The sequence below is a fragment of the Callospermophilus lateralis genome, chromosome 6 (genome assembly GCF_048772815.1).
Source record: "Callospermophilus lateralis isolate mCalLat2 chromosome 6, mCalLat2.hap1, whole genome shotgun sequence".
NCBI classification, from domain to species: Eukaryota; Metazoa; Chordata; class Mammalia; order Rodentia; family Sciuridae; genus Callospermophilus; species Callospermophilus lateralis.
The window spans coordinates 141,468,675-141,496,177 of record NC_135310.1 but is presented as its reverse complement, the minus strand read 5'-3'; the positions used below and the strand labels follow the sequence as shown (position 1 = coordinate 141,496,177).

General features: G+C 36.2%; 1 protein-coding gene and 1 pseudogene across 14 annotated transcripts in view; both read right to left on the bottom strand.

Moving 5' to 3' along the window:
• Positions 1-31: 31 nt before the first annotated feature.
• Positions 32-27,503, bottom strand: part of Prp4k (pre-mRNA processing factor kinase PRP4K) — a 39,898-nt gene continuing 12,426 nt past the window's right edge. Inside the window, exons 4-17 of one of the 14 annotated variants that reach the window (XR_013091671.2) lie at positions 21,398-21,553; positions 19,988-20,069; positions 18,602-18,812; positions 15,437-15,510; positions 13,638-13,728; positions 12,882-13,029; positions 11,737-11,874; positions 10,664-10,817; positions 7,840-7,954; positions 7,103-7,254; positions 5,984-6,070; positions 2,407-4,620; positions 1,907-1,952; positions 32-212 (exon numbers count right to left, since the gene is read on the bottom strand). Coding sequence is in view for 2 of the 14 variants with exons in the window: in XM_076859143.2 (XP_076715258.1) it covers positions 4,417-4,620; positions 5,984-6,070; positions 7,103-7,254; positions 7,840-7,954; positions 10,664-10,817; positions 11,737-11,874; positions 12,882-13,029; positions 13,638-13,728; positions 15,437-15,510; positions 18,602-18,812; positions 19,988-20,069; positions 21,398-21,553 (1,612 nt within the window). In the remaining 12 variants the exon portion in view is untranslated. Of the gene's footprint in view, positions 4,621-5,983; positions 6,071-7,102; positions 7,255-7,584; positions 7,747-7,839; positions 7,955-8,566; positions 8,754-10,663; positions 10,818-11,736; positions 11,875-12,881; positions 13,030-13,637; positions 13,729-15,436; positions 15,511-18,601; positions 18,813-19,987; positions 20,070-21,397; positions 21,554-27,503 lie in introns of those variants that run through there. The other 13 variants (XR_013091673.2, XR_013091669.2, XR_013091666.2 and 10 more) reach the window with 13 other exon arrangements.
• On the bottom strand, positions 22,569-23,610 carry LOC143400912 (talin rod domain-containing protein 1-like; annotated as a pseudogene).

Sequence of the window (27,503 nt, the reverse complement as noted above, 5' to 3'; positions counted from 1 at the left end):
AAGGGGGAAAAAAAATCAGCAGACAATATGCTACCAAGAAGCATTATTTTATTAAGTTTTCCAATAAGTCAATTGGGGACATATGTTGCTAAAATGCAAGTTACAAATCAAATAATACCATGAACAATTAGGATACACATTGAGTATTTTCAGAGATCAGCTTCCATATCTTGATTGCTAAATGGAAAGGTTCTTCAGAACTGTCCCTTACCCTATATACAGAAGGAGAAGAAAAATTAAGGATGCTACAATGGTATCTCAAAATAACTGGAAAATATCTTAAAGTCAAATTAGTGTACATCATTTGACATGTAAAAAATAAAAACAAAAATCACAAATGAATTTGCTGGGGGACATTTTTATAAAGAATATATGTTGAATATATTTTGGAACTAGCATACTGTTAAAAAACATACTTATGGAGCCCACTGTTAATGATGTCATTTTAACTGAAGAAGGTGTATTACATATTTGATTATGTGACTTATTTTGCATCTCCAACACTTAAGAGAACACTCCCTAATTGCTTAACCTAAATTTTAATGTATGTGATTCCTGTTTCATTTCAGAGATTTTATTTCTACCTATATAGCTGGGAGTTCTGCTTATGAATGATGATAAAGTATGGGTAAAGCAGAAAAGAGGAATGCAAGTCTGGAACAAAACTGAGAACATTTCAATACCTCTATCACATACTATAAAACATTACATATTTTGTATTGTAAAAAATGTCCTTAGTGCTTATTTTTGTTAGGAAAAATGTGGTAGTTATAATGTCAAGATAAATATTACTTATGTTAAAAATACAACAAAATAGTACAGCAAATAGAGTGAGATAGCCATTGGGGAGTGAAGAAACAGTTTTTAATACAGATTTACAAATAAACACAAATATCAGGAGGATCTTATTTATGACAAGATGTTCCCCTTGCTCAAAATCCACTTATTTCTGATGATCTTTCAGAATAATCTACCCAGAGACAATGTACCTAAACTTCATATACTTTCCAGGTCTCCTCCAGCCCTAGAAAGAACTATGACATCTTTGGAACTATGCTTAAGACTTTCACAAACTCTCAAGTACTTGATTTTTTATATTATTTTTGCCATAAAGTATAAGAAAGCTGAAACTTCATAACAGATACTTCTATTTGAAAATTATAAAGCTATTCTGAAACACGAATGCAGGTTTGTTAAATAAGATCATTAACTAAATGACTTCAATGTTACAGAGGTCTTAAAAAGTTCCAAATTTCTGCCTCAGCAAAATTACAAATTCAAATAAAACCATGTATATGTATGTAAGATGTTTTTTACAGGGTTTCTTTCAAGTAGATAAAAATAGGAATGCTAAATTTGGGAACATGAAAAACTAGTTATCACCTTTTTCATTTCCCTTAAGAAAAATTGACAATGGCTCTGAGTAATCTATTTTAAGACCATGACTGGAGCACTTGTGAAAACAAGGTTATTAAAGGTTAAGTAAGAGAATAGATTAACTAAAGGAGTTAAACACATTCTTAAAATTCCTGCTTCTACTCTTCTGTACCTGCTTAAAGTTGAAGATTACTTTTAGATGTATGCTACTTGGTGGCTGCTGTTTTTCTAATAATCCTTAGCATCTAATTTTTACAACCATGTGTTAAGTGGGATCTTAAGCACCCAAGAGCCTTTTATATCACTAAACTTAAGTACTATTTTTATTTTAGAGGAGAGGTATAGGGGAGGAAGAGGCAGGAAGTATGAGAAAACAAGCACTTTACAAGATGAACACCACGATAGCACTACTATTCTAAATACCAAACACCAATGAAACCCAAATTATAATGCTGAAAACTAAAAAAATTAGACAAAAACTAAATGGAGCCTTTTTTTTTTTTTTTTTAATCTTTTATAGGACAGAAACCTTAGCTCATGTCTTCTGGTTGTCATCATCTTCCACTGAGCTGCACCTAAAACACAAAGAACAAGTAACAAGCAACTTTGTTTTTTAAAGAACAGGTAATAGTTTTGAAGGTAAAAGATGAACTGTTTCTAGTGGAAATTAACTTACTTATTAAATAATTACATAAAATGAAGTCATGAAAATCACCAGAAGCATCAAAATGTCAACTATTTTGAGTGAAAATAACTACAAAAGACTTGAATATGCAGCATACTGTCACCAAAATAAAGTACATAATGGTGGGAAAATTACTATCCATATTATTAAGGTAGAAAAGCTGCATGTGATGCCTTATTTAAAAGGCTTCACTCTACCTGAAGATGAAAAATCACCTTGCTTTTATTTTAGTAAGTCTAAACCATGAAGAGTCGGGGTGTAGATTCAGAGTTGGCTTATTATATCATCTATCACCTTCCTGGCTGTGCAGTTCATTTCATGTCTTTAATTGGAGCAAAACCCACCAGAAGAATGCTGCTATTCTGATTTTCCATTCTTGAATGCACCAAAATGTGCATGCTTGTTGTAATTAGGTGCCTGGGTGAATAAAAAAATCCCATTTACAATTTTAAAATACTATTTAAATCCCTATAATCTGATTGTTTTCCATATTCCTCAGGGAGACAAGCATTAATTTTACCCCCCAAACAGAAAATCGTATCAAGTTACAAATACGAATTCCTCTGTTTTGCAAAACCAAGCTGATTTACATGATTTTGTTTTAAATCGTTGCTAAATGTTTATCTACACATGCTGTCAGAAATAACCTTGTTAAGAAGGTGAAGCTGGTGTCTCAGCAAATCAGACCCCTTGCAGAAGGCGTTGAATGGCCTGTGCCCCGTTTTCCTTTTTCTCTTTCCGCACCATCAAAAGGAAAAGTGAGAAAATAGCAAAAACATTAGTTAAATCCTGCATTATACCCCATAACCTACAGGAATAATCTCACTACACTGAAAGCTGACAATATTGTGGGCTTTTGGGGGGTGGGGGATAAAAATAATTAGAATCCTAATTATTAATAAATTGATAAACTTTTGGCTAGATTTACTTCTTTCAACAATACTCTCAATTAAAGACTTCAGGATAAAAAGAAAGGTTGCTTTTAACTATTTATGGTTTACCTGACTTACCAGCACTGAAGACAAAAACTTTTAAAAATGGCTACAAATGCCTTGTTCACAAAAGACTTTATTATCTAGTGATGCATACTGAGAACATACAGAAATCTGCATGGTCCACTTCACATGCAGTAGAACAATCTTCACTTTACAATAAGTGAGTGTCAACTGTTTATGCAATAGACAACACTTTAAAGTCACAATCTTAAAGAAAAGCTTCATTTACAAAAGAAATAAAAGGTAAAGAAGCAATTACCGCTTTTAAAAAGCAGCTGCTTTGTTCAAGAGTGGAAGGTTTATGCCTGTATTGAAAGACAACATGATCACAAATAATGAAAACAAGGAACAAATGAAAAAACACTTTTACCATAAAGCAGTACACTTTCAAAATGACATACAAATAGTTAAAAATTTCATTATGTTGTCTATCTAACCTTTAAATATGAGGACTTTGAGAATTAGGCCTCAACATTTGTAATTAGTAAATGAAAACTATGCATCGTCTCTATGTCACTAGGAACTGTATTTAACAAAATGTATATAAAGTCTATAGCAAGTTGATTTTAAAAAAGTAAAGTTAATAAGAAACAGTACACTGAAGGCGCTCTATCCATCAAGCGCGTACTCTTCAAATTTTAAATGTGATGAACAGAACAGAAATTGTAACTATGCCACAGTTGCAATGCCAAAAAATAAAACAAGATCAGTTATCACACATGCAGGGAATTCTGCCACAAAGCTATTATCCCTCATTTGTCAATTATTCCAATAAAATAACATCTTAAAACACCAGTGATGTTGATGGTTTAGCTTACCTTCAGTGTACTGAATGTTGTACACAACCTGCTTTAAAAGAGGAGACCGTCCCTGCAGGCAGGCTCAAGAAGGAACAGACCCCTTTCGGCACTGACTACACCAAGGGCATGCTGCTGTGGCCTGCACACACACACCTAGGAAAACGTGAATATAAACAGCATTTATGCTGGCCATTTTATCTGAAGACCAAAATGAAGCCAATTCTGCTAAAAACGAATCAACCACCCAGTATTACTACTCATTTTATAACAGATGCTTTTGTCTTTTATGTGAACTGCAACCATATACATTAGCACTGTAATTTTGTGCAGTCTTGGCAATTAAAACAGTTCTACAGTGAAATTTCACATAAGACACAAAACAGATTAACTAACATTTCTAAAAGAAATATCACCCTTGATGTTAATTCAAATATATCATGCTTCCTCAAATTTGCTGGAGAAATATTTATAAGTTTATATACATTAATAATAAACTGCTGTGAAATTTCTTCAGTCTTTGTATTTAATTACTCAAACCCTTGGAGTTTCTTCATCTCGTTTAAATTTTTTCCTGGATGAAAGCATGCTGTAGGGCCTGGTTGATGCTAATTCGCTTAGCTGGGTCCAACATTAGGATCTGGTCCAACAAGTCCTTTAGCTGGTGTACTTTTTTACGTTGGTCTTCAGGAAGTCGCTGGCACCCAATCAAGTCAGCCAACAGGTCCTTAGTTGGATTAATGGTGCTCATGACAGTAACTTTCTCCTAAAAATAATTTTTACAATGCGTATCTCTAAATAAATTACTAAACAAAAACGACTTACATCAGACTGTTTTTTTGTCTACAAAAATATTAAGAATATGTATATCAATCACAATCAACTGCTTTTTAAAAATTTATGTGGCTTTCTTTATCCTCTACATCTTTTCAATAAGCAATAAAAAAAATTCAGACATGTGGGTGGTTCACATCTATAACCCCAGCAATTCAGGAGACTGAGGCAGGAGGATCTCAAGTTCAAAGCCAGACTCAGTAACATAGCAAAGCACTAGGTAACTTAGTAAGACATTGTCTCAAAATAAAAAATAATTAAAAATGGCTGGACATATGGCTTGGCGGTTGAGTGTCCATAGGATTAATCCCTAGCATCAAAAACAAAAACAAACACCCCCAGCAAAAACAAAAAACAGGGCTGGGGATGTGGCTCTAGTGGTGGCGCGCTCGCCTGGCATGTGTGCGGCCCGGGTTCGATCCTCAGCACCACATACCAACAAAGACGTTGTGTCCGCCAAATACTAAAAAATAAATATTTAAAAAAAAAAAAGATTAAAAAAAAAAACAAAAAACAAAGCAAAGAAAAAAACCCCAACCAAACAAAAACCCCAAATAAACAAGCCTACCAAAACCAAAACAAACCCAAACAAACAAACAAAAAACCCCAAAAAATCATAGATGGAAAAGCTCCCCAAGTTAGCAATGAAGACAAAGAGTAAAAACTGGTCAAACTGTACTTTCCCTACTCTTAAGTGGCAGGAAACAGACATGTAAACAAGCTGATAACAAACATGTGCTTTGACAAAGTTATGCATACAGTACATATATACAACATGTACTTTTGCTAAGGCTTGAATAAATTTTTTTCTAGGAGATGAGGAGGCAAATTAGCTCAAGGAAGTCTAAACCAATGTCCCTATCATTCAAGTGTAAAATGGTGGGGATAAAAGAAACTGCTGAAGGTGGAGTTCATACCAAAAAGAACTTTGTCATTCTGAAGAACTCAAATATCATAGATAGTAGGGAGCCAACAAAGTATTTTAAGCAATAAGAATTAGCATAATCAGATTTGTTTTCAGAAAGATCACTCTAGAAGTAGAACACAAGCTGAATGGGAAGCGAGACCTAGGAAGTGATCTAAGAGATAGGTGATGAAGGCCTGAATATGACCTATCACAAAAAGAAACTCATGATGATACTGAAATTCATCCTTTCATAACCTGACATATTTTATTGAGAAACTGTTTGACAGGAAAAAGGAAATTGAAAAATATTTTATTTTTTTTTTAAATTCACAGCTCCATGTACCAGAGTACTCAATTCATTTGATGTAGCACACTTAAAAACACTTACCCTCTCTGTTACTTTATCAACTTCTACATACATGAAGTTCAGATTTTGATCAAAATGTTGGTCTTTGAATACACCTTTCCGAATCATCTATAAAACAAGACAGAAAAATCTGGATTTTAAACTTAAAATTATAAAGCAGCCTGGGCCTACTAACAATATTTACATAAGTTTATTATGTAGTCTCTCTTGGTATTAGTTTCTTGCTTTCAGAACTTATTAACATCTTTGGAAAAACTAATCCAAATGCTATACCTAAATTATTAATAATATGAAATGACATTTTCACAGTTACTGACAAACAATTGTTATGATACAGATAAGATTTCATTAAAACAAGTGTCAACGTAACTAATTTGTGCAACTTATTCTAAACAAGTTCGATGTAATAGAATTTGAACAATTCTAAAAATAATAATGGATTCTGATCCATAAGAAAAATCTGTTAAAATGTTTCAGGAATTCAATAAACAAGCTGAAATCTTAGAACAGCTAAGACACAGAAAGCCCTCTCATATTTTCATAAATATCTTTATCATAAATAAAGTTGTTCCTTCCTGTTAAACAGAAAACTAGTAGGATAGCTGAAGCACTAAGGGTGAGCTTTATGTTCAAAAGATATCCTAATAAGTGAATTTTCTTGGTATCCTCCTTTCCCAATGACTTCTAATCTTTAACAAGCTAATTATCAAGCTCAAAGTTCATCTATTCTTTCTCTGACCACCAAGCACTTCTTTGATTTTAACTAAACCAGTCTACATCTTTTTTCATTTTATCTCCCAAACACGTAACAAGACTGAACTCCTTCTCTCCCCATCACTGAAAATGTTCTTTTGATAGGGCTGGGGATATAGCTCAGTTGGTAGAGTGCTTACCTTGCATGCACAAGGTCCTGGCTTCAATCTCCATCCAGCACCACACACACACACACACACACACAAAAGTTCATTTAATAGCTCTTGGGTGATTAGAGCCACTAATTTGAACATCAGAAACTTGAAAAGAGCTAAGGAATGAGAGGCTATCTGCCTCTCTAAAATCTTTTATTTCACAGCTATAATGGTAAATGTCAGAAGTCTATCAGTCTATACAAAAACTTCAAAAATTAAGCTAATGTCCTACCTTATTTGGCATCTTTCCTTTGAGATCCATGGCGAGTTTCAACATATGGTTGTTGGTTTTGCCAGGAAATAAAATTTTTCCAGTGTAGAGTTCATATAAGGTACAACCTACAGACCACATATCTATACCATAGTCATAGCTTTTACCTATAACTGAAAACAAAATGCAAGTTTTTAATATATCAATGACTGACTTCAATTAATTTTTTAATTTCCATTAATAGGGGACTATCTTGACTTTGATTATAATCATAACTTGAACACGTCAGTTTGGCAATTAATTTTGTGTTCTTCCCAACTAATTCTTAACGAAGACTCTTAAAACTTCAAAAGTAGGGGTATGGGAGAAGTGAAGAGTCAAAAAGAAAATATATATTCTTTTTTTCACTTCACCTTTGGTGGAGGTGCTAACCAACCTCAACCAAGGCAATAGGAAGAGAAAAAACAAAGGTCCCATACAATCCATAAATGTAATAATCAGACCTTGAATAACCAAGAGCAGTCTTCTAAAGTCGAGGATTTTCCACACCTGTTTTGCTACTCTTGCTTGACATGATCAAGACTCCTGCCACAACTACTTTCATTCCACCTGAGGAGGATGAACTTGCTATGGTTCCCTTCCTCATGAATGAACTCGAGCAGCTGCTGAAGTGTGATGGAAAACAGTGCTTAGACATTACATATGCTGTTTCCACCGCATATGATGGCCCAGGTCAAAGAACATTTTGAGAAACTTACTGATCTCAGGAGCACGATAAAATCTACTGACAAGATAAGGTGTTATGTCATTATCTGCAACATGTGAAGCCGATCCAAAATCACAAAGCTTTAAAATCGTTTTTGATTCATTAACCTGCAAGACATTTTTTAAGAAAATTTAGTTCATGTCAGGAAAAACAAACACAAATGAATAATTAAAATGGCTTTAAGAAGTTTTATTAATTCCAATACTGTGAACAAGAGCCATTTATAAAAATTCCTATTCTATTTATAACTTAATTTTCCTAAATATGAAAAATTAAGCTCTCCCAAATATTTTATTATGATTAGTAAAACACTTTTTTCAATGAGGAATCATGGGATAATACTAAATATATTTAATTTTAACAAAGAGCATTTAAAAAAGGGTAGGATTGAGAGAAAAAAAAATCTAATTTCAGGAGACAAAGCATCTTCTAGAAATCGCCTGAATACCTGAGTAGTCAAGTTGCTCTCTAAAGAAACATGAAAACATTTGTTAATAACTTAGATTTCAGTTAACTTTCAGTTGCCACAAAATTACAATGACAATGAAAGCAAAAGGGTGATTCAGGTTAAATTTGGACTGGAAAAAAAATTTGTTTTTTTTTTTCATATGAAGCTGGTCTAGATTTAGCAATCTAGCAATCATGTCAAGTTTAAAAATATCAAATCCCTTAAAATATAAAGAGATATTAGTCAAGAAATGTTAAATATTTGGCAAAACTGATAAACACGAACTCTATATTAGTCATTTGTTCTTGTTTCCTTTGTAAATACTTTCACATACACAGTAACAGTGACATCTGCTGAGAAAGGCTGGAGCTGCTCCCATGACTGCTGCCACTCATGAGTCAGAAGCATGTGCAGGATTAACAAGTGAAGATAATTCATATTCCAGAGTCCCTTCCCCCCTTCAAAAGAGACACACACAAATTCCGAGTTGGGACTTGAACTTGGCCCTATTGTTCCCACCCCAAAGAAACATAACACTTTAGCCCTAGGGACTTTATAGGAAGGTATCATAAGCATGTTTGGTTTACAGACTTGGCTATTGTAAGCAATATCCTCAGAACTAAACTATAACAAATGATTATTTTAAATTGCCATCAATTACAATTTTATTTTGGGAATCAGGAAAATAGATATCTTAAAAATGGAAAAATTCTTTTAAGAAGCTTTTTTAATATTGTGGGCTTTGTGCTAGGGAATGAACCCAGGGCTTTAGCATGCTAACTAAGCATTGGCTCTACCAACAGCCCCTCATATGAGCTATACAACTTCTACTCCCTCCAGGAGGAATATGGTAGTTTCCCACACTGACGGCTAAAACCACAGGCTAAAACATTGAGATTTTCATTAACAAACATGAGCTCCATGTGTTTTCTGAGTCTATTTTTTCTTCCTCAGAAAAAAAGAAAAGTATTCAGTTTCTAAAACCCTAAACTAGTTTAGTATTAATTCAAGGAAAAACTAAGCACTAAAACAAAGAGCATTTAAGATATTGACAAGTGTCTTAATCTTTAGTCTCCATGGGTGTTCACTGTATAATTATCTTCTAAATTACATATTTTGATGTGGATACTACATTTCACAATTAAACAGAAAGAAACATTAAGAAGAAAACAACTATGAAGTTGGCTATGCAATTCAATTTTACAATCTGTTTAAAAAATGTACCTTCCATCTCACTGTAATTATTCAGCAACTCTAACTCCAAGTTAAATTAGATAGAGTATTATTAACACAATGTAAGCTCAGACCACATGTGAAAAAGGAATAAATATTAACAATCTGGAAGGAATAATCAAGATATTAAAAAGAAGAAAAAGAAGCCTAAACTAAAGAGCCTAAGGAGTTCTGAAACTTTAATGTTAAAGTCATATTTTTTAAGAGTTTACTGTATCATAGTTTAAACAGTTCCCAGTAAAGGACACCTTACATGTTTGGCCTTTCCTAAGGCTCTCTTGGATGCATTTAAGGTGTGCATAAGAAAGAAAAAGAAAGAGAGGCAGAAAAGCAGAACATGTTGCTGGCAGAGAATACAGGAATTCTCCAAGTTGTGAATATGCTTACAACTGTGAACACCACAGAGCAAGGTGAAAAAGGGGCCAAGGACAGGTGTGTGAAAGTATTAATCACAGTACCATGAGGATGTATTTTCAAATTTCAAAAACACTACAAACATTGTGAAATCCATGTTGTTAAAACAGAAGTCACTAATAGTGAAAGTCAAACCTTCAAGAGATGCCTCTCAATATCACACCTAAAACCATAACTGAGCTTTTCTGTTTGGGCTTCAGGAGCCAGTTTCTAGAGCAATAAATAATAAAAAAGCAGGGAGGGGGATTACTTCTAGGTACCTTTTAAACCCAGAACTATATATCTGCTCAAGAGAGGGTAATTCCCTTCAGTATCCCTAACTCCATCCATTTATAAAAACTAAAGAACAAAGAAGTGAAAATTTCTTATTTCAAAACAGCAATATGTGTAGCAATTTTTAAAGACACCAGAAGAAACATACTATTACTACAAAAGCATTCTCTGGTTTATTGTACACTCTGAATCAATGAATCAGAAGAGGTGGTGGTGGTGGGGGGGGGGGGGAGGGGGGCGGACAAAGACCCATTTCCTCTTTCTTCATAATTTTCTGTAAAACTTCAGGGCCCAATTTCCAAAAAAGGTACAATTTGGTCAAGTCATTCATAATTAGTGTTATTAATACTCTGACTTACATTTCAAAGATGTCTTTTCTGAAATAGTAATAATCATATTTCTATTTTAAAAAATGGATGTAAAAAGTAGCCTGGTTGTTTTGACTTACCAGGATATTGTCTGGCTTGATATCTGCATGTAGGATATTGCACCTTTTAAGGAGTTTCAGTGCCAGGAACAATTGCTGACTATAGGATCTTACAGCTTTAATATGAAGACCAACATCCTTACCATATTTTTTTAATACCTCTCGTAAATTCATACTTTTAGGAGAGAAAAAACAAAAACAAAAGGAATTAAAATGCAAACTGGAAATATAAAAGGTAAAACATTTTCAAGTATAAGTTAAAATGAAGTACAAAACACGATTTACATTTAAAATATTCTGTTCTAGAATCCCCCTCCCAATCCTTGACAAAAATTATTTTACATTGAAATGAGAGCATGTCACACTGTACATACACAACACAATTTCTCAAAGTCAACTTTCAAAATAAATAGAAGCTGGGCATGGTGGCACACATGCCTGTAATCCCAGTGATGCAGGAGGCTGAGGCCTAAGGATGGCAAGTTTGAGGTCAGCCCCAACAACTTAGCAAGACCCTGTCTCACAAAAATGAAAAAGGAGTGGGGATACAGCTCAGTGGTAGAGCGCCCCCTGTTCACAAAAATGAAAAAGGAGTGGGGATACAGCTCAGTGGTAGAGCGCCCCCTATTCACAAAAATGAAAAAGGAGTGGGGATACAGCTCAGTGGTAGAGCGCCCTGGATTCAATCCCTAGCACTACAAACGGAAAGATGCATGATAAAATTCATATTTTTAGAATGAGCTTTTACCTTTGAAATCTCTACAATGAAACCACAGTTGAAGATAAAAACTGTATTTCTACCCAAACACTTTCACTCTTTCATTCTGGCTTAATCCTTCCCTTGAAGTATTTAGTTTTCAAAGACGCTGATCTACAGACTACCTGAGATTAGTGTCAGGTACATAGTATATAGTCAACTATTAGTTTACATATTAATTATTGTCAAGAAGTTAACCAAAGCTAAAACCAAGAAATGACTGAAAAACACTAATCAAATACGCAGAAAATTGTCACAGCATTGATCTAAAATGAGTTTGGTAGAGATGAAGAAGCTACATTTTTTAAAATTTAATATATAGGCTTTGACATTGTACCTGAGAGGCTCAAATACGAGACAGAGATGCTGCTTGTGATAAAAGTGCCTGAAGAGTCGCAAACAGTGAAATTTGTCATCTGGATCAGCATCATTAAGTTTTTTCAAGAACTCTAATTCTTTTAAACCAGTCTTTTGCCTGCAATGAAAAAGAAAGTTAGGCCTAAACTAAACATAACAGAATTTATAATAACATTTGCTAGACCCAATCTGATGTACCATGTGCAACCATTGGTGATGTGGATAAGTAGTATTTTTTTTTTTTTTTGATGGTGCTGAGCCACCAAACTGAGCCATATCCTCAGCCCCGTAGTTGTATTTTTTAAGTACAAATAAATCTAAGTTTCTGTATCATTTACATAATAGCTTATTATTATTTCCATGAGTAGAGTGAATTTCCAGAGTAACCAATGGATAAACAGAAACATTCCCACCCTGCTTGAAGGGAATCAATACTGCACGTTTTAGCTCCAAATGTCTTGACATAATTTTTTAAATCAAACTACTCTATAGACTAGTCTTCTCTGTTGTACACAGAAGAAGTTGGGACTTCCCAACAAAACACCCTCTAAGACATCAGTAAAAATCCTTAACACTTGTAATATTTCAAAACCAGAAAGCTGACATTAATCCCAGCTCAGAGTGTGGTATAGATTATGTACTGAAACACAAGTTAAGGCAGTTATCTATTCTATTAAAGGAAAAACATAAGATACAATAATGCCCACCATTTGCTAATAAATCAGTTTTTATTTTGTCACCATATATTCAGTGACACTTGATATGATCTTTTCATTTCTCACCTCTGGTCTTGAGTTAAGATAGTCAGCAAAAGATGTTGTATAAAGTAAGCAGTAGAAGGTATGTGCCTACGATTATACTAGTGCACATAGTTGGTACTGAAAAATTAATTATTATAATTATTACATAGTAGACGGTACTGAAAAATAAATTATTACTATGGTTCTAGTACTTTACACATAACAAATTAAAAAATCCAGTAAAAGAGAACTGTTTCCATTACTTTAAAAAGACAATACTTATTTTAAATTGTGTCACATTTTTAAAAATATTAGAAAAAAATGCTCATTCATAAATATCTGTGTTAATATTAAAGGCTCCAACTCATTTGTCTCCTGAACTTACATGAGCTCATTGTTTCTGATGATCTTAACAGCCACTTCTTGGTTGGCTCTTGCATTATCTCTGGCTCGTACAACATTACTGAATACACCTTGCCCAGTGTAGCCGTACACATTGTAACGCTTATCTAGGACTTCACCTATGTTCACACCTAAGAAAACAAATTAAAAATTTAGAGGTCTTACCATAATAACGAACAGAAAACTGGAAACACAAAACAATCACTTAAAAATTGTGTAAAAACTGTACTATGCGGTTTTCTACAAGAGGGAAAATCAGGATTTGAAAGCCATTCTTTCAAAAATGTGGTTAGAAGTTGTATGCCCATTTAGATAACTACAAGAAGAGTTTCTGTTCTAACACTGAGTAGGGAAGAAATGTTCCATGAAACACTTTCAATTGCATTCTTGCCTATCAAATACTGCACTACTGGCATTCAAAGTTCCTTCTATGTCATTTTTCTTGGTTTCAGATCAAGAAAAGCAAGTGATGGATCCCTTCCTTCTAAGGCATTATCTTGTGGCTGAAAATTACTTTGATTAGATTTAGGTTGTATATCAAGTCTTTATATCTCACCTCAATTTGTGATGCTTCTTGGCTGCTTACTAGAATACAATAGGGATTCATGCAATAGGTGCATGTGCCATACTTTTAAGTGATGGTACTGTGATGGGATTTTTTAAGTTCTCCAACAATATGTAACTACATCAGGCAAAGTGTTTGGTTACAATAAACTCCTAATAAGAAATTCGAACTTACGATAATAGCCTTCTGCATCAGTCCAGTTATCTCTGAGGTTGGGATTCTCTTTGAAATCTTTTCCAATGCCAGCAGCCCTAAGTCGAGCACTCTGAAATTAAGGAGACATACATTATTTACTCACTTAATCACACATTCAAAGCGCTTTCTTTATAACTAACAACAAAACTAGCATTTTATCGCAAATTAATAAATACAATATAGCTAAAATAGGATTACCAAATTGTCTTATATTACAACATCACTCTGGAGAGAAAGAATCCTCAAAAACTAATGAGTATGATTAGTTCATTATTTAAAAAAAAACAAAAAACAACAACAACTCAAAAATCAGATCTGGCTTTCTTTAGCTAATGTTATAACGTCCAACTCTTTCCTACCAACTTTAACCATTTCTTTCACTGCCCTCTCCATGAAGACACTGTTCTTTTCACTTACGCATGAAATGTATGACAGTTGTTGGCTGCACCAGTTGAGCCTATCTGGAAAATTAATCTACTACTTGGGATCAATCTTCTTTTGAACTTTGCTTCAATAATAATAAAACAAATAAAAGCAATAGCTTTTGGCATATGAACAAATATCCAGAAGATTCTTTAATACGGCTATAGTTTGGATCTTCAGTGTCCCCTAAAAGGCTCATGTGCTGAAGGCTTATTCCCCAGAGCAGCACTATTAGGAAGTCTTTAGGTCACTGATGACAGGACTTTGAAGGGAAATGTGGAATCCCAGGCCCTCTTCACTCCCTTCCACCCTACCTGACCATGAGGTGAGTGGATCTGTTTCCACCATGTGTTTGTACATGCTGTATCGCCTAACCACACACAGGGCCATGGCAATGAGGTCATGTGACCTTGAACTCTCCAAAAGTGGCAGCAAAATAAACATTTTCTAAGTTGGTTATCTCGTTATCTCACGTATTTCATTATAGTAACAGAAAGCTGAATGACACAAGTATCATCTAGGCAAATGAAGGGTAACAATACTTCAGTTGGTTCAATACTTCATTTGATCCTCTCTTAATCCATTTTTTGGTATCTCTCTTATAGTTTATACATCACAGATTACTGGAGGCAATTGTCAATGAGTTCATACACTAATTCTCCATCATTAATTTTCCCTATTGTGTTTATCCTCCCTACTTCCTTTTACTAAGACCTCATATTTCTCATATCCTTTTAAATTTATATTGAAAATAAATTTAAATTTATTTTGAGTTCATTGATAGTTGTTCTCAACTGCATACAACACAGAAGTCTAAAAGTAGACTAATAAAAGGCCTGGGAAATACTGACATCACTTTATCTCACCTAATCACCACATGTATGAATGTACGCATATTTACATGTGTATTGAGACACACATATGCACATAAGTAATTATATATGTAGTCGTTTGATGCATGACTTATGAAGCTCTCAAATTACTCTGCTGTGCTTGCTTTAAAATTTTGATACAAATTCAATTTAGAGGAAAGGTACCAAACTAGGTACCCTTCACTGAGATATTAACATTTATTATATTAGTGTTATACTCACTTCTGTGTGTATGTAAACAGACACACACATATTTTTACTTTGTGGCACTGGAGATCGAACCCAGCAGTACCCTACCACTGAGCTACACACCTTCTTTCTTTCTTTAAAGATGGTCTTGCTAGGCTGCTGAGGATGGCCTCAAACTTGTAATCATTCTGCCTCAGCCTCCTGAGTCACTGGAATTACGGGTATGTCCTGCTTCATACACACATGTATTTCTTTTATATATATTTTACTGTAGTTGATTTAAAAATTACTTACATCAAAATATGCAGCAAACATATCGTCAGATTCTGTAAACATATCAGGTGCTAAAAGTTTTTTCTGAGATGAACCTTAAAAAAAAAAAAAAAGCCTTATTATTTGAAAGATGAAAACATACAAATTGAAATATAAGTCAATGGAAAGTCAGTTAATAGTAGTTAACTTTGGCCACTGTTAAGCTTAAGTAAGCAAGAGCTGAACAATTCTGTATTAAAGTGAAAGTATTCTTTTAAAAACAAACACCTCCCCACCCCACCCCCGCCAAACAAAAACTATTTTAAGGGGCTGGGTTGTAGGTCAGTGTAAAGCACTTGCCTAGCATGTGTGAAGCACTGGGTTTGATTCCCAGCATCATGTTAAAAAAAAAAAAAAAAGTAAATAAATTCAATAAACGTCTATCAACAACTAAAAAGATTAAAAAAAAAAACTATTTTAAATTTGTACTTTAATAAATCCTAAAGGATTAATATCCCCATTACAGACAACATATCAATATCAATCTGTATATATTTGTTTCCTAAAAATTTCCACAGAAAACTGCACAAAAATAAACCCCATGACCTCAGGAAGCTGAGGCAGGAGGATCATAAGTTCAAAGCTAACCTCAGCAACTTAGCAAGGCCCTAACCAACTTAGTGAGAACCTGGCCAAAATAAAAAATAAAAAAAGGGCTGGGGTGGCTCAGTGAAGTGCCTCTAGGTTCAATCCACAGTATTTAAAAAAATAATAAAATAAATAAAAGCAATAGCTTTTGGCATATGAACATATACCTAATTTCAGTTACTATACAGAAATGTGAATTAATTAAAACTACAATGTGATATCAGTTCTCACCTATAATACTGGCCCCAAATCAAGAAGTATTAAAATAATTTGCCAAAAGGCTCTGGATAAATAAGCACTCAGACACTGCTTATGGGATGGCAAAACTGTACAACTCTTATGAGCAGAGTTTGACAATATATTGCAAAAGTACTCATGCACTCTTGTAACCCGCAATCCCACTTCTGGTGAACTAATGGAAAACTGGTCAAGCATTAAAAATGATTTAATGAACATTATTATTAATTAGTATCCACTGACAGCCAACTAGACACAAATATCCAGTGTTAGAAGACTGAATAAACTATGAAACATGCTCTAGAAAGAAATAAGGAAGATCATACAGATGAGTAGTTAGTATGCTTTTTTGTATGCGGACAGGATATAAAACACTCAAAGGTCTTAATAACTTAAAAAACAAACGTACTTTCTAAAGATCAAAAGCAAAAGGACAAAACCTAAACCTAAAAAATTCCTAAACCTACCAAATTGGTGGCATAGCTATAAAGAGGAGAATTATTTTAAGTGATTTTAGAACACAGAATTATGACTATATACCTTAGGATATGGTATAAGGACGGAAAAAATAATTATTTAATAATGATAATTCATACTCATGTCTCTAAAATTTAAATAGAATAACCTATAAGTAACTATGCTATGCAAAACAAGGTTTTCATTGTAAGAGAAAAAAGAATACTAAAATCAAAAAGTTACCACATAAAGACTGGGTTAAATCAAACCCACTGTGGTTTCTGTATGGCCTGTTTCTACACTTTTGGGAGGGAAAGAGAAAATCAAGGAGACTATTTTTGGGCAAATTTAAATTAAACAAAACTCAAATATCACTGTACATAACAATATTTTTGCTTGTTTTGAACACAGCGTCAATGCATTGTTTGTGGCTGGTTTTGCACTCCAAGAGCATAACTCAGAATATGGAAAAAAGAGGGCAGAGAAGTCTACAATAATGTATCTACTACTTGACTCCTTATACAAAGTTTGCTGGCCTTAGTTCTAGAAAGTAAGAAAGCTCTTTTAAATACTAAAACAGTTGATTCAGAAGGACATTTGAAATCTACTAAAAAGGGCTGCCTCCATACTCTGACTGAAGAGAAAATAACTTGAGCTTAAACAAAGGAAAACCAAAGAGGGAAAATGGCTAAAGACTCAAACATATCAACAACAAAAAACAAAATGGTACTAACAATAAAAACCCATCAAAACTGAACGAATTGGGCTGGGGATGTGGCTCAAGTGGTAGCATGCTTGCCTAGCATGCGTGAGGCACTGGGTTCAATTCTCAGCACCACATAAAAAGAAAATAAAGATATTATGTCCACCTAAAACTAAAAAATAAATATTAAAAAAAAAAAAACTGAATGAATACTAATGAATTTTCTCTGGAGGTTGCCAGGGCACTGTTTTTTATTATAAAAATTGGTCAATACACAGAAATAACCATACATTCATCCTGCTTTTCCTGTACAAACTATATTCTGGAATAACCAAAAGTGGAAGTTTCTTTCATAGAAGAACTAAAATTTAACAATTAAAAAGAACGATAGAAAAAAAAAATCACCTTATTAGAACCCCCAATGAAATAATGTACCTAAGTAATGATCAAGGACTGCTAAAATCATTAGGTAAACATCCAAAGGCAAACTATATTAAATAGATGTGGTTCTCATATACTAACACATTGTTTCAATGGCAATAAAACAGGACAACTGTACACCACATGTGATTCAACAGTACAACACTACTAATATTTTTGCCAAAAAAATTAAACCTAAATCTACTGGTTTCTAATGTAAGCTATTAATTTTCAAGAAATACTGGAGTTAGAGGAAATCTCAGTACCCTGATGAGTAGTAGCAAGAGGAGAAAAACAAAACAGGATTAGAAAGAAAGAACTACTAAAGCTGAAGAAAGGTTTAAGAGATATCTATCCCATATGATTGGATTTTGAGTCAAACCATCCAACTGTCAATAGACACTGATAATAAATATTAAAAGATTATCCATTTCATTACATATACATATTCACCTGAAAATCTGTTCTAAAATGCCTCAGAAGCAGAACAGAAAGTGGCGAAAATGTGGGAGTTCAGTATACTATTTTTTGGGACATGTGAATGAATAAAGAAACATTTATAGAAAACATTCATTACAATATATCTAATAGATTACTGTGATATAGTTAGCAGGAGCAACAATTCTATTCCTTTTCACTTTTCCTCAACCCCAAATCTCATTGAAAGTATGGTCTCTCTAAAAAGTTATACAGCTGAAAATTCAGAGAAATGTATGGCCAGGACAAAAATCTATTTTACTCACCATTATTCTGTTCAACAGTCATTAAATTATGCTTGGCTTTTACTGATGCCTCAAATGTATCAACGTTTTCCCGTTCATACTCTTTAACATCAGCAGCTACTCGCTCTAGGATGTCATCTGGAGAAGGTGATCGTGTTCTAGTACTGCTCTGGGGGCTGCTTGGTTCAGATGGTACAGACATATTGCTATCTTCAGCAAGGTATTTATATTTCTGTAATTAACAATATGACATATTTTCATGAAATTGGATGCTAAATGAATTTACTACTTAATTTGTTAAGAGTTGTTGCACTGAAAAGTTAACAGTGTCCATGTAAAACAACAATATTTATACCTTGGTTTAATCAGATCCACGATCCCTTATGTAATTTCAAAATTCAAAAGAATTCTCAAGTTTGCCCCCGCCTCTGTTTGGTAAACATTAACCATGTGGCAAAACCTGACCTGACCTGACCAGACCAGATGAGATGCTGTTTATCATCTTATTTATTCCCTCAGTGTAACCATCAGTACATCTCATTTTAGAAATACTAATGTAATAATCATGGGTCACTTAAGATGTCACTGAGGTGCTAAATATATACACAGATGCACCATATTACCTTCCTAAAATGCAAAAATTTCTAAGTTCTGAAGCACCTCTGGCCCCAAGGACTGAAGATAAGGGCTATCATAGTAGCTCTCTTTTTGTCATCTGTCATGAGAGAAGGCATTGTAGAAGGACTAAAGCCCACAAATGACCTACTGTACATAGCTTTATCTAAGGCTAGCCAAGGAGAAACTAAGAGTTTTCTATGGTAGCAAATCTCATCAACGAAGGACTTTATCACGATCTGTGTATAACACCCTTTTCCCATTCAATTTTCTCCATCACTCCAGTCTTCCTCCATTTATTTTTTTGTTTGTTTGTTTTGCTTTGTGGTGCAGGGGATTAAATTCAGGGCCTTGTGTGTGCAAGGCAAGCACTGTACCAACTGAGCTATATCCCTAACGCTATATCACTCTAGTCTTAAAATTATTTTTTAAATGTTTCATAAACAACCACATTTGCACTAGAAAGCTTGCCATTACTTTATAGGCATTGCATACATTTTTTGCTAAATAAAATTCCTCTAATCTATTTAGAATTTATGTTCATTTTTAGAAAATGAAACCTCAAATTCTCATGTCTTACAAAGGAAGTTTATATCAAAATTCCATGTATAATAAAGAGAAACATCTATTTTAATAACTAAAGTAACTCCTTCAAGTCTCACTAAGTTTGTGTGCTTCTTTTCTGAAGACCTCTTCAGATGTCATTTCTTTATTAAAGTAAAAAATCTGCACTAGAGCAGTGACTACTCAAGAGAACTGATTAAAAATAAATAAATAATAAAAATCACATACCTGGACAATTGCCTGCCTTTGTATTCTTCTCTGTTCTATTAGAGCTTCTTCATCTTCTTCCTCTACATCAAAATCTTCGAGACTTAAAAAAAAAACAACAAAAAAACAAAAAACACCAAAAACGTTTTTCAAACATCCTTAAGATATTCTATAACTCTTTTACGTCTTAATATTATAGCTGGAAAATGTCATTAAGTAAGAGCAAAAAAAGCCATAAGCCACATTACTCATTTTTCAACTGTGTCAGTTTTCTGATATGGAATGCTAGTAATATACCTTTCCTGTCTATTTTCTTCTCACTTATTTCATGGTACCCAAACTGGGAACAAGAAAGATCCCTAATTTAGAAAAAGCACAACTGGCTCTTTCAGGGCTTTAGAAAGTTTATTTTACCTCACTGGTACTCACTTTTATCACCTATAACAAAGATATCTAGGACCTTTTCTGGGTCACAGAACCCTTTCAACGCTTATGAAAGGTACTGGTCCCTTTCATATAAAAAATACACATGCAAACACTTGTTTGTAATCTGAAAGGTAATATGACTCAAATATTGAATACTGTCCCTGGCCCTCCCACAAGACCTCCTCCTCAGCTTTTTGATCCTTTTCAATGCAACTTTTCCATTATCCTAAATGCTAAATGTGCTGTGCAGAAACAAAAGCCAACTGTTATGATGATATCAGGATCTATGTTGAGCACCCATTCCCTACCCAACTTTCTTAATTATCAAACTTTCATCAAGGTCTCTCAACCTTAGTGCTATTGTTTTTGGTATGGACAATTAATTTGTGGACGATTAGCATGTGCACTGGAGGATGCAGTATGCCTGGCCTTCTGCCATTAGATAGCAATTGCCAAAATGTCTCCAAGGAAGTAAATAGCCCCTTTTGAAAACTACTGCACTAAATTGGTTTTATGTTTACGGTATTCCATTTAGACAACCAAGTGTGTGTTTTAAAACTTAGTTTCTGTTATTTTATTTGTCATTGAAAAGTTTCTCCATCTTTACATTGTAAAAGGTCGTTACCTGCCACAAGCTATCTCCAACTACCAAGCAGGCAACACTTAACATAAAATGAAATGTCATAAATTTCGTATAGTAATTTCTTCCCCCAAACTGGTAACTCAGATTGGCAGGACAAATATGTCTATTATTCCCAATAAAAATAAAGGGAAGACTCACAATAAAATGATGGCCCAGAATTCACACCAGCCAAAGTGGACATTTCTAAATTTGGAAAACCGTCACCTCCACCATAAATTTGCCCAATCATCACAAAAGGTTAACTTTTAACTCAGGAAAAAATGACTGATTCACTTAAAATAATCAAGTAGCCACTTAAATTTTCTAGTCAAACAGTTTCTCTAAACAGGAAAAATAAAATTATGGTTAAATTTTATTCTTACTTATCATCAGATGAAGACTCCTGCTCAACCTTCATTCCTTCAGAAAGACTTCCTTTAAATTTATCTTCCTTTACTTTGCTTCTGCTTCTTCGTCTGCGACCACCTCGTGATCGAGACCTCCTTCTCAAGCGTGATCTGCTCCTACGACCTCTGTCTCTATTTGAAGGTAAAGAAGATATATACACATTTTGAAAATGTCAAAATGGGGGAAGGCACATGTGTGGGAGAAGAAATAAGAGAACTTTACTTTCTACTCAATTTTATCATGAACCCCAAACTCCTTTATAATCTACTTAAAAAAAAGGTAATTTAAGAAAAATAACAGTATCACAACAATCAGTGTAACTAAACATAACAGAACTAGCTACTGTTCTCAGCAAACATTTTAAACTAAATTTTTTTTTCTCATGAACAAAGACTTGTATGTTAAACTCTATGAGGAATAAATATGTTTCTTTGCATTCCTCCCCCCGCTCCCTGTGCTAGGAATTGAACCCAGGACCTTTTGCATGCTAAGCAAGCACTTTAGCACTGAACTACATCCCCAGCCCCTCTTTGCATTCTTTTTTTTGATGTTGAGAAACATAATATATTAAAAGATGAAATACTCTAATACATGCAAAATAAAAACTTGAAACTGACATTGGGGTAACAACACTCTGTGGTGTAAACTAAAAAGTTAGAGGAAAATAATAATTAAAAGGAATTAATATAAAATATGCTCACAGTAGCTTTCCCCCATTTTTAAATCACCCAGCAAAGTAATATTCTTTCCACACTGAGTATACTCCTAATTTAACGAGACTGCTTAAAAAAAAAATTTAAAAAAAAGGAATAAGAAAAAAAGAAATGAATCCATGACCTCCCTCCTGCCCAATTAATAACAAAATTCAGTTGATGAATGGAGGTGGGGTGTAGGGGTTAAACCACAATCAGCAGATTACCAGTTTTCTGTTCCCCACTCCTATGTGGGCTGCTTGACACCTGGGCCTTCTGGGTTTGTGAGCTGTGTGCATGGCTCTGACTTCTGGAAGATTCCTCTTGGGCATTTAACATGGGGGCAGGGATGGGTGTTCACCTATGATTTCTTAGGTATAAATGGAGAGGGGCAGAAAATAAGTTTCTTCCTTTTAGCCTGGTGGTGGAAGAAGGGATGTGGGGGGTGAATTTGCTAATTCACAGAATTGGAATTCACTGGCAGTAAAGTCCTGAGCAAAGACTCTCTCTCAAAGCCTGAGACAGCAGGGTATACAGCCTTCAGACACGGTGCAGGCCGAAGTCCTCAGCCTCACACTGTGGTCCCACATCTTAGCATCCCCTTGAGGTATACTGTCAGATCCCTGAGGCACTAGATTGGAAGCACTCAGGTCAATATCAAGCTCATGGAACCACCCAAGATGGCAGTCTGCCCCACCTTGGCCTCCGTGCTTACATCGGCCACGGACCCAGGAACTACAGCTCACTGGTGAAGCCCACCAGTGTTCTCCCTGCCTACACCAGGGGCCCACTGAAGAGCGCACAACGACTGCCTAGTAGTTAATTGGGTGCCACCTTCCCCTTGCGTACACAGGCCAGCAGTGCTAATGAGCTAGTGCTCATGCACTTGACACCCACCTTGAAGGTGAACAGTAGTACTGTGAATTCTCACTAGCCACTGCCATGGAGCACGAGTCCATCAGGAATTTGAGGTTGAGTGACAGGCCCTGTGACACCTCCAGCGGCAGCTTTAGTAATATAATACCTGCTCCACCCCATGGCAACGGTGTGTCATTATTCGGTAGCGGCCCACCAGGCCTGGCTGAGCAGACTGCTGTGGCCATCACAGCCAGATAGGTTGTGTGCACTGACCAGTGAGTCAGCAACACCAACAGGCTGACCAGCTCTACTTACTGACTTGGTCTTTTCCAAAGTGGCCCATGTTAAGCTGTCTCTGCACCACATGGGTAAAAATGGAGAGCCCTTCACACATGCAATAGTGTCCTGGCACTCACTACTCAAAGGACTTGCACCGGCACAAGAGGCAGGGCTCTAGAAAAGTACTGTATTAGCCTTGCTTGACAGCAGAAGCAGGTCAGCTACCAGTCGTAACTTGCCCTCATAGTAGTAGCAGTCACCAGCTGCTTCTGTGGCTGTGAGCTGGCCTTAGTGAAGGTGCTCTCAGGTGCTGGAGAGACAGCCTGGTTGGTGGGTTTTCCGGCCCTGGCGCTAGCCATCACATGGGGATGAGGATGGGGTTGCACTGGCATGCCACCGGGGAATCTGCTACTACCAACTCTGCAACTCAGCTGGCCCTAGTGCCTTCCCCACACGATAATGCCATCACCATCAAGGGCAGAAGGCACTGGGCTGTGGCAGCTGGAGCCTGGGCAGTGTGGGAGCAAACCTATGAGCCAGAGAACACTGGAGGCTCTTCTGGTCCTGAGGAAGGGCTGCGGCATAAGGCCTCCTAGAAAGCTTGTAGGAAGCATGAACCCCAGCAGAACAAACTCAGTCCATGATCCTCACTGTGGAACTGCCAGGAAAAGTCTCTTCTTGTGGACATTGCCGCCTTCTTGGTCATGGCATGGCCTGGCCGTCTAAGAGAGGGCGGAACAGGGAAGCTGGGAATTGTCCTCCCTTCTCTCCTTCCTTTCTTTCAAATGAAAATCCTTTGGTCCAGGAGGTGCTCCGTCAGTGGCCAGTGGGTTGGGCTGTCAGCTGCTGTGACCCTGACAGGAGGCACTTCTCCAGGAAGGCTCTGGAACACACAGCAGAACTGTGCACATCTTCTAACTCACTCTGTGGAAGAGGCGCCAGCAGTGGCTGCAAGGCTGAGGTTGTGGCAGCGCTGTTCTGGCTGCATGGTGGGAGCGTGTACTGACTATACACAGTGGCTGCCCAGCTTGCACCTTTGCCTGCCTCATGCTGACTTTTGGCGCAAGTCCATCCTGGCGCTCCACCTTGATCTCTCTGGAAGCTGTGTGCATTGTGTCTACCCAATCAGAGGGTCCCTGTGTTGCTGTGGCCATCAGTAGGGTGCCAGGCTCCTGCCAACCACCAACTTCACCTGCTTTTCTCTCTGCGTCCCACTGAGTACCAGCCCGCTAGGACCACCGGAGGCTTCCCCTGCCCTTCTTTGTATTCTTATTGTACCAAGGTTGTGTGGTACACAGAAAGCTAATGAATCCATACCAATGAATACAGTAAAAATGTTTTCCTCTGGTCTCATCAGTTGAATTGTATGATTTCCAAAAGTCAACCCCATTCTCTAAGCTGTTCACGCTATTAATCATACTCATTTTTAACTACATGATTAATTATGTAAGCTTATGAAAAATATAAAAAAGGTTTTCTAGGAAAACCAAGTTGAAACTTGGAACAGAAAACACACAGCTGGTTACCCAGGGCTGGAATGAAAGAAGAGACTGACTACTAAGGGAGATGTTCTCTACCCTGTGACTGTATGTGCCTGCCAATACTCAACCTACACAAAAGAAGGTGACTTTTATTTTATACAAATTATGTTTTGGGGATGGGGTTGGGGCTCAGCGGTAGAGCACTCGCCTAGCACATGTGAGGCAATGGGTTTGATCCTCAGCGCCACATAAAAATAAATTAAATAAAGGTATTGTGACCAACTACACCTAAAAAACACATATTAAAAAATTACATGTTTCAATAAACACAATATATAAAGAGAATGCAAATACATGATTGCAGAGATGCCAAGAAAAATCATCAAATGTGCAAATTAGGTATTATTATTATCATCATTACTATTTTGGAGATGGAGTCCCACCTACTATGTTGCCCAGGTTACCCTGGAACTCTTGATCCTTCCTTTCCAGCCTCCTAAGTAGCTGGGATTATAGGCATGTGTCATCATGCCCAGCTTTGAAATGTGCAAACTGAATGGAAGAGTAACAAATCAAATAAAGTTGAACATGAGTTCAAACACACAAAGTAGAACAGAGACAAATCTGAGCATAACACTCTACAGAGGCCAGGAACTCTGTAAACTCTAAAGGATGGAGTATGAGATAAAAGTTGGAAATAATTGGTTGAAAGTCTATAGAAACAGACTCTTGTATATTCCCCTCTCCACGTCAGTGGAAAATGCCAAACACTCCCTTCATAATCTGACAGAATACTTAAGATACCTGCTGGGCACAGTGGCATGTACCTTTAATTCCAGTGACTGGGGAGGTTAAAGCAGAAGATTGCAAGTATGAGATCAGTTATCAACAACTTAGCAAGACCATGTCTCAAACAAACAACAGCAATAACAAGAACAACAACAAAAGGGCTGGGGGTATAGCTTATTAGTACAGTGTCCTTGGGTTCAATCCTTGGTACCAAAGCAGGGGTGGGAGATTTATTTTCTTGGGGCTGGTAATAGGGTTAGGGTTAGGTATACTCAGTGGTAGATGACTTGCCTAGTACACACAAGGCCTGGATTCAATCCCCACCATAAAAAATAAAGAAACTTTTAAAAAGTTTACTTTGAGGTTGTTATAAAAATCGACAAGACACTTGGTGGTGCTTTACCAAAAACAGAGGTGAAGGGAAAGTTTACATCATGAAGAACCAGAACTCTACTGTACCAGGTTTATATGTAGGATGTCAGAGAATTCTGAAAAACTTACTAGGCCCAGAGAAAAGACTGGTATTTAAAAAGTCTCTAGTTCCTAAAGTGATACCATGAAGTGATAGTCTCCAGTTGAAGACAAATTCCATTCAGTTTTTTAAGTGTCTAACTATGAAATTAGAACAGAAAACACTGACTGATGCAGCTTTCTGAGAAAAGTCTTCAAATGAAAATGTAAACAAATAGCAAGAAAAGAGAGAAAGAGAGAGAGCCAGGCAAAGTGGTGCACGCCTGTAATCCCAAGGCTGAGGCAGGAGGACTGCCAGCCTCAGCTACTTAGCAACTAAATGTGACCCTGTCTCAAAATATTAAAAAGGGCTGGGAATATGGTGTAGGAGACCAACCTTGCAAGTGACTGAGTCACCTCCCCTGCTGGGTGCTGAGGTGCTCAGTCACAGAAACGTGGTAGAGCTTTCCCTACCCTTCTTGGGCTCGAGGGTCGGTGTCTCATGCATGGGTGTGTCTTGCTACAGCCCCATGGGTGGAGCTATGCTCACCTGTTCCTTTGTATGTAATATAATCCCTTGCCCTGTTTAGGATAGAATCTTCCATGGAAGTGCCTTGTGTATGTCCCCTTCTCTTAATGTGCCCTTGGGTGTGACCTACCCAGGTGTCAGTCAACCTGCTGACAGTGGACATCATGAAGATAGACTCAGCCCCCTGAAAACTGACCCCTTGCCTCATTTGAATAGCCTCTCCTCAATAAAAGGGGTCAGCGTGTGCTCTCGCTCTCTCTCTTCCTGCGGACCTGTAAGGTCAGAGGAGCCGTCACAGTGACCCCAAAGAAAAAAGTATTTGTGTCTCTTGTGTGGTTATTTTGCGCAGCTCAATTAGCCCGTTTATCTGGAGTGAACCCTGAGCCTTTTAGTCACGAGAACAGAAACCTGGCAGTATGGCTTAATGGTTAAATGCCAGGTTAAAAAACAAAAACAAACCCAAAACAAACAAAAAACAAGACATTTATTATACATTTAAAGATGAAGAAAGAAAAAAAGCACTCAGGAATCAGAATTATGCTCTCAAGGGCAATATTGAAAACTAGAGATCAATAGAATGATTTAAAGATTCTCAAAGAATGACTTCAACCAGGAATTCTATTCCTTTCTAAATCAGCAATGAGAATAAAAGGTACTTTTTAGAGATAAAAGGCTCCAAAAAATGTCCCTTCTATGTGCTCACAAAGCTATTAAAGATGGTTTCCAAAACACAGGAATGATTAGAAAAAGATCAAATGGGAGTCACATGAAATAAAGAGGGAATACCAAGAGGATGGCAGAAGGAAAGCAATACAAGGATAACTGTATTAGCAGTCATAGAGAACGATGTGGAGAAGTCAACAACGAGAATTAGAAGAAAGGTCCCCTCTTCTCTCCTCCCACCACTATTTGCTCAGCAGTGAAGAACCAACAAAGGATAATGCTTACATTGACTCTTAAAGCATACAAAATACAATAAAATTGGGTGGAAGAGAATTATGCG